The sequence below is a fragment of the Neovison vison genome, chromosome 3 (genome assembly GCF_020171115.1).
Source record: "Neovison vison isolate M4711 chromosome 3, ASM_NN_V1, whole genome shotgun sequence".
Taxonomy (NCBI): Eukaryota; Metazoa; Chordata; class Mammalia; order Carnivora; family Mustelidae; genus Neogale; species Neogale vison.
The window spans coordinates 43,141,601-43,154,219 of NC_058093.1; the positions used below are offsets into that span (position 1 = coordinate 43,141,601).

The 12,619-nt window shown below is 49.3% G+C and overlaps 1 protein-coding gene across 6 annotated transcripts in view; it reads left to right on the forward strand.

Moving 5' to 3' along the window:
• AGAP1 (ArfGAP with GTPase domain, ankyrin repeat and PH domain 1) overlaps positions 1–12,619 on the forward strand; it is a 515,463-nt gene that overhangs the window by 374,120 nt on the left and 128,724 nt on the right. For all 6 annotated transcript variants that reach the window (XM_044241902.1, XM_044241903.1, XM_044241904.1 and 3 more), the window contains one exon: positions 12,045–12,206. In XM_044241902.1, coding sequence (XP_044097837.1) covers positions 12,045–12,206 — 162 coding nt within the window. The remainder of the gene's footprint in view (positions 1–12,044; positions 12,207–12,619) is intronic.

Consider the following 12,619-nt stretch of genomic DNA (forward strand, 5'->3'; position numbering starts at 1 on the left):
GGGTTGATAATATCTGGTTTGCTGACAGAAGAGTTAGAGGTCAACCCCAGCCTTGGAATCTACATAAAATATGTAGCGCAGTCATTAGTCATTAGCAGCAGGTTAGCAAAATTCTGGAACAGCAGGAAAGAGAAATACTCTCTTTTCAGTAGCTGTTAAAGGAGTCATTTCACCCTTATTTTAAAAAAAAATTCATGGCCCAGATCTTTACATTTGAATATTAGGGGAGGGGTGTTTCTGTATTTTTCCCCCAAATGTTTATTTTGTTAAAAGGTTATTCAGTTACAGAGCAGGTACCCAAGGCACCTCGTGATGCAAATTTAGGTACCTTCAGCATCCGCACAAATCAGTTCATAGCCACATGGGATTACAGTTGGATTAGTCTGTTAGGGCTCTGCACTGTTAACTGCACCACCATACTTTTCTGTTTCCTTCACTGTTCTTTCCCCAGGGCCTGGAACAGTACACCCTGCGAAGCAGGCACTGGGTAGTAGTTTGCTGAATCGGTGAATATCTCGTGTCTACACACATCCATGCACTTGCTCCCTGAATAGGTGATCAAAGTCTTGCTCCTCTCCACACTGAGCCATGTCACCTGTGTCCCCAGTGGTTGCAGGTTGCCCTCCATCAGCTCCAGGGTTTTCTGTGGGTAGGTTACCCATGGAACCCATCTGTTTGGAGTTTCCCTCACTGGCCAAGTGGCTCAGGGAGTGAGGGAGTCCCACTCAGCAACCTCAAGCCCACTGACTGGGGCTATTGTTAGGGCCCAGGTGTGGCGGAAGGGAATGGAGTTTCAGAGGCTGGCGGGGCCTCTTTCAAGTGGCCCGGCCTTTTGTTTGAGGCACCTGACACCACAGCACTCTCTCTAGCTCCTGTGATGGGGGCATGCCACCCACCAGCAATAAAGACTTGGGAAGCTCAAGGGTCCCTTTTCATAATCAAGCTGCCTGTCCCGCAGCTTAGGAGAGAATAGTGAAATCACATGGAACAATAAGTTTTTCAAATACTATTTTTAATGACATCATTTCTCTGACTTTGCAAATTAGCATTTGATTTCATTCAAAACAAAAATAAACACCGTTGACTTGAAACAACAAAATGTTACATGGGATGCCTGGGGGAAATTGAGATTTTTTTAAAAAATAAAATTTATCATCTTTGTGTGGTAATAATTTATTTTGCAAAGTGCTCAAAACTGTGCGGATATTTATTACAGATTTTTCAGCTGGCGTTTAAATAATATTTAAAGTCTCCGGGTCTTAAACATACAATTCTAGATATATTGGATGTTTGTTTCCCCTGGCATTTAAAAAAAAAAAAAAATTTACTCATGTTTATGTTCTTTGTGCTGCCAGTTAAGTCTTTGAGACCCTCTGTTTTTCAAAGACCTTTTTATTGAGCACCAATTTTTGCTGGTTGGTGCCTACTGGAGGGACACTACCATGTAAGAGAAACACCCACAGACAAAATCACAGCACTGAGAAGGAAGGCAGTGATAGGAGCCCTGTGTTGAGAGGAAGTGCAAAGAGGGGCTGGGAGGTCATGGTGAAGGTCATCTGGTGCACGCAGTCCCACTGCTGAGGAGCCCTCAAGCAGCCTGTCAACAGCGCTGTGTCTGTCTAGCCGTAGTCGAGACATATCTCAAAGTCAGTCTCCCAGGATCCATTCTAATAGTTACCAAAATTTCCCCCTATGTTTTTAATGTTATGGTATCAGTCATGTGTGAATTTTGGTGTTGAGAATCCTCAGTTTTGACATACTGGATGATTATTATTTTAGAAAACTTGATCACCCTTTGTGGACTTGTGTTTACAGTGTTCAAGATCCACACTCTGCCCTCGGTGCTTTGTGTCTGTCTATAGCTTGCACCGTCCTTCCTCCAGTGCTGTGAATGCCTGTGTGTTTTGTATGTCTGCTGGTAATATTTTTGCATTAGAATGTAAACTGTTTAGGACAGGAGCTGTGTTTTGCGTACTTGGATTGTTCCAACTCTAGAAGAGAGTTCCAGGGCTGGTGAGTCATTCTGCATGCCTGTCTGGCAGCTGGCCTGCCACCACACTGAGCAAACGGCTGAAGCCGTATGCGGCTCTGTCCTCATGGATAGGGGTAGATGTGAGAGGAAGCAGGGAGTCAGGCAGCCCAGGGCCACCGGTCTGAGCAGCAGGAGGGTGCCATTGCTGTTGGCCAAGATGGGGAAAGGAGCATGTTGAGGCATAGCAGGCCAAGAGTGGGTGTTCAGGACGGCTGTTTTGCCCAGTTTACCTGTGAAGAAATTGAGGCTAACAGACATGAATTCCCCCAAGTGGCCAGCTAGGATTTTGAACTGCCTTTCTGATTGTACAGCTGGGCTAGTTCCTCTTTATGGAACACATCATGGTTCTTTCCCTGCCCTCAATGTTTCCATCTTATGCCGTGGGATGTAGGCCATTCAGAGGACCAGGGGCTGCTTCGTGGAAATGGGCAAGGGAGGAGCTGAAGTGCAAATTGGCCAGCAGTCAGTATGCAGGCTTCAAGAACTTGGTTAGTTGGATGACCTCACACTCTGCTGGCGAGACAGGCACAGAGCTTCCAAAAGTGGTTGAGCAGCATGTATCCAGAGCCCCACGGATGCTTACTTTCTTCAACCAACACCTTGAAAATTGTCCCAATGCCATAATTCTAAATATTCAAAAATGTGTGCAGAAGTGTTGGCATTGGTCAAAATTTTGAAATCCATCCTAGCAGGAGAAATAATTAAGCAAAGTGAGAGACATATTCTGTTCTTTCTGATGTTTTTTGTTTGTTTGTTTGTTTGTTTGTAACCTGTAATTGACCCTGGAGCAGTAGGATGTGTCACAGCCAAATGACCTGTTTTTTTCAGTCTGGGTGTCTGTGTATCAGGTTTTCTTAAAAATAGGGACACCAGCTCCCTATTTCTTCAAATCACATGATATCAGCAGGTTAAGAACAGGGATGTGTCATGAAGAAGCAGCCTTATTGTGGTGAACCAGAATGCGCTGGTTGAATGTGTTCAGGACCCTGGACAGAGGCACCCCGCTTACCTAGAAAACTAGCTATTTCTGCATCACACAGGATGCTTTCTTGTGTAGCAGTTGGTAATTTGACTCCATGTGACTTTTAATAGAAACAGCTAAATTCCTAAAATGGGAAATTTACATTATCAGAGAGGGAGCAGACATTTAATTAACTCCTCTAATTGAGTTTTCTTCTCAGACATGCTCAGTCCTTCCCCAGCCTGCCCAGCCAGTGGAGCCTCCCATGTGAACCAGGATCTCTTTGTCAGTTACTACTTATAAGCACCAAACTTGAGAAATGGTTGTGGCTGATTATGTAAAAATAGAGAAGGCTGGAAAGAAACAGACATCTCTTGAAATGATTTCATTTCTACTTAACAGCCTTACTCCGAGCACCTTTGCATTTTTCCGAGTATGCTGGATTAATTCAGCTAAAAATCAACTAGAGAACAATTTGATTTTTGATCCTCAAGTGTAAAATACTGACTTGCATTCCCTGATATGTTCCTTCCCAGCATGTTCCCACATTGACTTTCTCAGGCTGTCGGCCTCACTGGACCACAACACATTCTACCTTTTATCCCCTGAGATCAGATCAAGGTTTTCAATGCAAGCTTGCCATCCAGCTTGAGGGAAAACTAGAGAGACCTGAGAGGAACAAGGCTGTTCTGGCTGCTGTCATATGCTGTGCTCTGCAGGAGGTGGGGGAGACTGAGACAGCTCCCTCAGAGAAGGATGGAACATTCGGGATCTGCCATTCATTCAAAGCATACAGCCAGGTCCTGGCACATGGCTGGAGGACCAGACCATCAGCCCCATGGATCCCCAGGTCCCTTCCTGACCCTCACTCTGATACCCTCCCTGCATCTTGTTAGACTATGATGTTGACTTGATCTTCCTTGTTTGATTGCTTCGTAGCATTTAACACAATGACCATCCCCCCCTTTTTCTCTCTCTCTCATTTTTCTTTTTAACAGCTTCATTGAGATAAAACTCACATAGCAATATGCTTCATTCACTCAAAGTATACAATTTGGGAGTTTTAGTGGATTCACAGGGATGTGCAACCATCACCACAGTCCACTTTAGAGCATTTCCATCACCAAAAAAAAAAAAAAAAATCCTGCACCCTGATTACTGATCAGTATTTGTGCCACTATATTTAAGGCTGTTACAGATGTGTTTCAGTAAGCGCTTCACATAAATGAAGATCAATTCCAATACTTTAGTTTTATTTACAGAGACATCTTGGTGCGACTGAACGTGGCCTGGGTAGGAGATGGTTCTCCCCTACATTTTCTCTCCATTCTGGCCCCTCCTATTGTATTCCTTTCCTCCCCACTTTGTAACTCAGTCTAACACTGTGGTGTCTCTTCCTTCCCCCAACACCTGTCATCTTCCTCGAACCCCCATCGTGTCCCTGCTGCCCCTTCTTCTGACACCGTGTACCTCTGTGTGAGCGCCGTGAGCGGCAAAGGGAACCGGACAATATACCAGTCTCTGAAACATCTTCAGAGATTGGGATTCAAGTAAACCTCCTCCTGTTGAAAGCTCCCGTCAAAAGGACTATGAGAAGGGGCGAGGTTTTGAACTTCACTTCACACTCACCTTTTAACAGAGGCCGGGATGTTGTGATTTCCTTGGATGGCAGAGGTGGCCTGTTCTTTATTTACCAGCCCGCACATCTCTCTGAGCTTCAGAAAGAACAGAGCCCTTCTTAAAGATCCAAATGAGCTTTATATGGTTGGTCTTGTCTCGAAGGAAATGTGTTTTAATTCACTGGCTCCTACGTGACCTCATCTTGGATTTTTAGAAGGTCTTAGCTATCAACTGATGCCCCCTGCCCCCAACCCAGCATGGACAAATAGCTCTGTCTTTGATCATTTTGTATTCTTTCAATACCCCCCCAAAAAAAGGATTTTTAGGAATATATGCTACTTCATACTGCCAAATGAGTAAGGTAGGGAGTATGTGAAAGGAGACAGGGAGGGCTGGTGTGCACACACCTGTCCTTCTCCTTTTTCCTGCTTCCTTTGTTTTTGTATAGATGTGTACTTCCTATGAGCATGCATTTGAAGGTTTTTGTATCTGTCTTTGACACACTGGAAATTAACAGCCAGCCAGCCCTGGGGACCATTAGCAGCTCCTCTGGTCATGTGGACAGCTTCCAGCAGCAACTTCTTGATGTCCCCTCTCTCCAAACCAAGCCCACTAAAGAAGAGTGGTGGGAGGTCAAGCTCCTTCCAGTGCCTGGGAAGGGCCTTACCTCTGACCTGGTGGGGACTGGGGATGTGTGCAGGGACAGCCAGCCCAGGCGCCGCCGCAGGAAGAGCAGTACATACGGTTGTGGGGGGCAGGGTGGGAGTCACACCCCTTTCCAGAGTGGAGCTGAAGGATGCCTCCCCCAGCAGACGCGTTTCCAGAGACTTGGGAGTAGCTGAGCCGTGAGAGCCACATGCATAGAGCCCCAAGTATTTGAATATCAGCCAGGATATCAAAAACCTATCTACACACCTGGCAGTGACGGCTCCCGCCAAGGCAAGCTCCCTGCAACAGTTCATCAGAAATGGCCCAGCTAATGATCGGCTGGGCAGATAATCGGAGGAGAGTTAATTGTAAGGTTTCGATATGGCATCTTGTCAGCAGAGATAAGTTGTCACGTTTTCCACTTGAGCTGAAACTAAATGATTGTAAAATAAGTTATGAGTGTCCTTGGGCCTGTCTGCCGGAATGATAGCTAAGAATACATTCCTGGCCATCCGTCTCAAGCAGGCTGCTTGATATTTATGCGAGCGGAATGTTATTTTATTCCCCTCTGGTCATGCTTGTCAGCTCTCCGAGTGAAAAGTGAGGCGCGTCTTTGACTCATACTTCACGTACCGGAGCCTGGAGAGACTGCAGATTGTTATCATTATTGCTCATATTATATATTTTTTGGGGTGTGCGTTGAACATTGATGCCCGATTGGGAAGAACTAATGGCTGACACTGAGCGCACGGGACGGCAGCGGACCAGCCCATGCTGGCTCGGCGTCGCACACCCAGGGGACTCCAAGTCCCTCCGTCAAAGTCGGGTTCGATGTGGAGTAATGAGGCGCTTGCTTTTTTAATTTGGCATGCCTTTCTTCTCTTCGCGTCCACCCTCCCGTACTTAGCTCTGTCGATGGTCGCCGGCTATCCCAGCGCCTCGTAATTGATACAAAATAAAATGCATTATTTGTATTCAGTCAGGAGGAGCGGATTGCGTCCCGTGGGCTGCGGCTGGAGCTCATTTACTGCGTCTGGGGCTGGGCTTTCCGGGCCTCTTCACTTTGAGGGATACCTTGTCAGGCAAGAGGAGTCGTCGGAAATGGAAAAGCACAGCATGGAAGCCTAGTACATTTTGATTGCTCATATTTTAAACCAGGGGAATTTAAACAACTCCTCTGAAAAGGGGGTTCTCAAAATCTGGAAGCCAGGGGCATTAATACAGCAGCTCAGGACCCAACTAACTCCAAATGTAGCTCTCTCTGCCCCACTCACCCCAGCCTCCAGAATAGCCCTGCTGGCCAGAGTTGTGTCTCCTGCCACAGCCCCACTGATCGGCCCCCAACCAAGGGTCCTGAGGCTCCCTCGAGAGCTGGGTTCCCCTATGCCATAGCAGGCCCCTCCCACAGCCAGACCACCCGGTCCCTCTACACACAACCCCATCGCCCCGCCATGCACTTCTGAGCTCTCCCTACTCCCACTGACCGAGGCCTGGAGCATCTGGTTTTTACAGATACTTGTGTTCCCATCCCACTCCATCTCCCGCCTCAGCCCCTCCACTGTAGACTTTCAGCCTCTAGGGGGCCACAGTGCTGCTGCCTGTGGAAGTAAATTGCTGAGGGGAGGCGGGGGGGGGGCAGGGGGGAGGGTGGTGGGCAGAGGTGTTGGGGCACAGACACATAGACATGGGACCAGGAGGAGACAAGAAAGATGGACTCCACCTTCACCTGCAGAGTGGCCTGGAGAGTCACTGCCCCAGCTCGTCACCTCTAAACCCCGGCAAGGATGGTCCTCTCTGTGGGACCTGGGCCCACTACCTGGTGCACTACCAATCAGGCAGCAGGTGGGAAGTACTCCTGGATTCCAAAGTGTTTTGTGCCCATCGGTTACTTTATTCATCTTCTTTCTTGTCTGAAATAGAATTTATGGGGCTTACAAATGCTGATCCTGCTTTTCTGTTTTCATTATGACAACCCTGTGTCATCTTAAAAGCTTATCTCCTTTTCTCCCTCCAGTGGCCAGGGCGCCTGTGTTCTGTTTGTCCCCAGCCCCACCCTGCCCCAGGGCCTTCTAACTCAGTGTACTTCGTTTCCCTGTCACCCTCACACACTCATTCTCTGAGTCCTCATGGCCCAACCAGTTGTCCCAAGTCAATTTCTGTTTCTCAAGGGGACCTACAGGGCCAGCCAGTTGGCCTGTTCCACCCAGGAAGGTGGGCATACAGATGGCGCCTCACCTTACTTCCGTCTGCGTGCAGGGTCGCTTGTGTGAACATGCAGTGACCTGCGTGCAGCTGGTGTGCCCACTGCACGCATGAGCCCCCCCTTCACTCTCTGTTCCAATAACATAGCCCCAGAAAAAGAGTTCTTCATGAAGACATTGAGCAAGAAATTAGATAGGCATTCTTTCACTCATAGAAATCGGCTCTGTGATGCAGGGATTTTGCCCTTTTCTTTTTTTTTTTTTTTAAGATTTTATTTATTTACTTGACAGAGATCACAAGTTGGCAGAGAGGCAGACAGAGAGAGAGGGGGAAGCGGGCTTCCCGCCGAGCAGAGAACCCAATGCGGGGCTCGATCCCAGGACCCGGGGATCATGACCCAAGCCAAAAACAGAGGCTTAATCCACTGAGCCACCCAGGCGCCCCTTTTGCCCTTTTCTTGGTGCTGAACCTCAGGTGCCTGGCCAGAGTTGGCTCATGCAGCACTCCATGCTCATGCAGTGTACGTGGCGTATTTAAGGCTTCCTTACTCTCAGTGTGAGTAGACTCATTCACAGAGTTAGAAGCTCACCTTGAAACAGGTCCCAGATGGCTGGAAACTTGCATGCCCGTATTTTACCAAGAAGTCACCAAGTGCTTCTCTGTTACATAGCAGAAAACACCATCCACCTGTGTGAGTGCCCCTCAAAGGGACCTCAACTCCTTATAAAACTTAATGCCACAAATATGCATGCAACTCCCATTTTCATCCCAAATCTGTACCAGGCGGCATCCTGGTGAAGAGGCCGAAGCAAGTCCCTGCCTCCATAAGGTTCACATCACAAGAAGGCGTTTGTCACCAAGGACACAAGCGTGTCCTCCATGGTGACGGAGTGTTCCACATAGGGAACACCACCTGCCACTTGAGGCAGTGGGACTGGATGCCAGGCAGCTGTGGACAGTGGTTCTCTGGGGGCCTCTCCTTTGGGTTCTAAAACCCACACCTTCCTAGTTTCCCTGTGATCTGACAGGCGTCCAGTTCACTCCAGCTTGTCCACAAAGGTGGGGGCTGTTACCTGTGTGGGGTGCTGCCAAGACCGCACAAGCCCACTGGGGCTTGTCCACTGATGGGGCTGTGGTAGTGCTGGTGGCCACCGTGAAGGCAGGGCAGCGGCTGGTGGGGCAAGCTTGATGGGAGTGGGGTCAGCCTTGACCAGACACAAGCAGCAAAGAGGGGAGAGGCTCAGGGAGCTCTGCTTTAAAGAGGATCAGAAATCAGGTGGTGGCTGGGCAAGGGCACAGGGTCACGGAGGTTTTTGTTAGAAACAGGAGGCAGTGCAGTGATACAGCACGTTTGATGCAGGCCAGAGAAGGTATGAAAGGCTGGGGCAAAGTCACTCCAGGAGCCAAATGGGATGGGAGCCAGCTCCCAGAGCGAGGAGGGCCCCAGGTCGATGAGAACCAGGGACAGGAAGGAAGATGCTCTTTTCTGATTGTTGCTTTTTCGGTTTGGTTGGGTTTTTTTGTTTGTTTTGTTTTGTTTCTGTCTTCAGCAAAATGAAAGGTGATGTCTTTATGGGGGATGGAGTGAGGTGTGGGGCATTTGGGGAGAACGGAGGGGGTGTGATACAGCCTATTGGAGAGCAGGAAGCAGCTTTACTCCGGGAACGTAATAGATGGAAGGGCAGGCCCAGTGGTCCAGCCCCAGTGGGAATGAGGGTGTCCCTCCAGCAGGGCCTAAGCGCAGGCACCAAGCAGGTTGGGGGTGGAAGTTAGCATTCAAGTTGGATGAGTGATCAGGAAGGGTAGAGAGTGAAGAGTGCTGCTGGATTAACCCTCAGAGTGTGGGTCCTGGTGTAAGTGACCTGGGAGACAAAAAAATGAGACCCAGTGAAGTTGGCTTCCTGTGGCGGGCCTGAGTCAGGACCATGAGGGCGAGAGGGAAGGAGGGAGCTTATCGAGGCAGTGGCCTAAGAGGCCAGGATGCTGAAGTGAGCACCTAGGAGGAGCTGGACATTGTCATTCCTAAGTGAGGGTGGGGTGAGCTGCTGCTAAAACAGGGAGCTAAGAAGGAGCAGATGCCAGGGGTCAGTGGGTGTGAGCAGGCTCAGGGTGGGGGGATGGGGGGATTGCTTCATGGGGTGGGGCTGGATGGGGAGTGGTCTGCAAGCAGTGCCTAGTGAGGAAGGATACCTGCCCCCATCTGTGAGCTTCCTGGGAGTGGAACGGCAATGCCATCACCTGGGTGGGGGGGCCAACTCAAAGCAGGTAAAGCGAGTGTTCCAAGAGGTTCTTTGTCGTGAGGGGGTTCGCACGGACAGACCAGGAGACTGAGCCAGTGACGAGGAACAGAGCAATTCAGATCCTGCAGGTCTCTCCCTGTTGCCATTTTAGACCAGTCAGTTTTTAGTGGTGGGAGCTGTCCTGTGTATTTTTTAGCATCTCTGGCTTCTACCTGCTCGATGCCCATACACCTCCACCTTGTCTCAGTATGATAACCAGAAACATCTGTGAACATGACCAGGTGTCCCTGGGTAGGGGTTTCCAGTTGGGAGCCAGTGGTACAGTGGAATGCCAGAGCCACAGGTGGAAGGATGTGCTGGTATGGAAGGTGCCCATGGAGAAGAAGGCTGGAGAGACTGCTCAGGGTCCCTCGGGGGAAGGCAGGTGTCACTGCTGCCCCAGGATGCCCCTCAGCCACTTCCTTCAGGAGAATCAGAGATTTCTCCCTGAATTACAAATATTCCAAGATGCCCAGAAAACTTGGGAATGAAATCACCAAGTCCCTGTTAGTGACTTTAGGAACAGTTTTCTGCATCTGGAATGAAGGGAGGTTCCTGGACAACAACACATACATTTTGTTCCCCAGGAGGGTAAATTATGACTAGTATTTCAGGGAGTTGAAGTGACCTTCCAGGTGGATCCTAAATTAGGCTGTTGGAGAATTGCTTTGTGTGTGTGTGTAGACTAAACAGGGTAGCTTATTAAGGAGAGAAAACATGAAGTGGATTTCCCTTTATTATTCAAAAATTGTCAAAAATGTGTGTCAGTGGGGCAGCCGTGTAGGCCTTCAATGAGGTGTTTGACGAGAGCATTCAGCACTTTCTTCCTGGGTAAGTCCGAAGATCTGTGAGCGGGACACGCACAACATGATGTCCCCCGGTCTTGTCGCACCAGTGCTCACCAGCGCTTCCAGCTCAGTGTTGCTGCGTCTGCAAGCTGGGGCTTTGTTTGGACTCCTCTCAGGTTAATGTGTTCCCTGGTGACGTGTAGGTGGAGGTACCAGGTTGTGTGCTCAGCACGAGCGGGAAAGGCAGTGGTGAAGGATCAACGACGTGCAGGGGGATGTGCCAGCCACATGAGGCACCAGGACTCCTTGGCCGTTGCATTCAAGGCCATGTGCTGTTACAGGGCAGACAGAGGGAAAGAGTCTCAGAAGGGACTAGAGGGCGCAGACATAGAGCCACCCCATGTGGTGGCAGCTGTTACTTGACCACATGTGACTCTAATGTTCTTAACATCTTGCAAAGAAACATGGGTGTGTGCCTTAAGAAGTACCAGGTGATGGGAGGGACCTGGGGAAGCTTGCTGGGAATGGTGCGGACACTCCGTGCTCAGCATCAAACGGAGGAAAGGGCAGCTACAGCTGCGCCGGGGGACAGGCATGCTGGTTAGAGCCAGACAACTGGCAGACCTCCGAGTGCAGGGATGAGAAACATCCATCTGGGAGAGAGCAGTATAGCTGTGGAGTGACCAAAGAATTAGGGTGCACAGTTGGGAATGAAAGTGGTGCGTTGAATTGAATGGTTGCCCAAGGGGCAGAGTGAAGGAGCAAAAGGCCAGCCCTGCCATCGCAGAGACCAGCCATCCTTTCCTGTTCTCCTCATCTGCCTCCATGGTGAGGCTTCAGCTCCTCAAGGGTAGGGATGGAGGAACGGTCATTGGGACATTGGGACAGTTCCATTGCCTGTCAATGTGCCTGACACAGGGTAGGTCCCGAAGAGTCAGAGAATCAAAAATTGGCAGGTCTGCTATGCGGAGAGAGACAGCATGCTGTTTTTCACTAATAATAAACCTATGCTGCAGTTTTACACGACATTGAGGGTGGAAGTGAGCTAATTGGGACTCCCTCTCCCCTGTGTGCATGCACAGAGGCCGAGCCACCCCCAGGACACCTTCGTATGTGTCCACAGACATCTTGATTTCTTTCCTAATGGATCAGGGTGATTATGGGACAAGAAAAATAAACTAGTAAAAAGCATGGACTTCTCACTTTGCTTTTCCAGAACCCCAGCCATGCAAAGTGGAGGATTTTAAATTCATAGCCTACAGTGATCCAGAAATGAAGTTTTTTTTTTTGTTTTGTTTTGTTTTTTTTAAATGGGAGGTGGTACATTAGAGGAAACAGCCCCATGAACTTTTAATACTGCATGCTTTGGGGCCTTCAGTCCAGTGAGCTCACCTAAAAATAGTACTTGTGGGACCTGGTAGGCTTTTGGAGGACCATTGCTTTCGTATTTCTGCAAAGCTAGCTTTATAAGTGTTAACTTTTGCATTCTTTTGTCTTTTCTGGTCCCATGGCAGACACAGGGCTGGGTGACTCCGTGTGCTCCAGCCCAAGTATCTCCAGCACCACCAGCCCCAAGCTCGACCCGCCCCCCTCCCCTCATGCGAACAGAAAGAAGCACCGAAGGAAGAAAAGTACCAGCAACTTCAAAGCTGACGGGCTCTCCGGCACCGCTGAAGGTAAGGTTTCCCGGGGAGCTCAGGGTGAGAGTCTGCATTCCTGGAAATTAGTTTTTATTTCTCAAGTTGGGGAGGTCCCATAGCCTTAGGACTGCACATGCATAGCGCTGCTGGTCACCACACGTGCATTCTGTGTGCCAGGCTGCCCCAGAGGGGCCCTGGCCTCGTCACTGACTGAGTCTCGAGATCATTCCACCAGATCAACTCTCTTCCTTTCTAGCAGTCATCATCTGGTAGACGGTAAACCTGGTTTCCCTGTCACCCGCCTGGTCAGGTTCTGGGTCTGGCCCAGCCTCTGCACCCTGTACTCCAACTGGGAGGGGCGCCATATTGTTTTATTCTAACAAAGACAGCTCCCTTTCCTATTCTAGAAGTGTTTTCTAGTATTGGCTGGCCTTAATTCTTTTAAGACA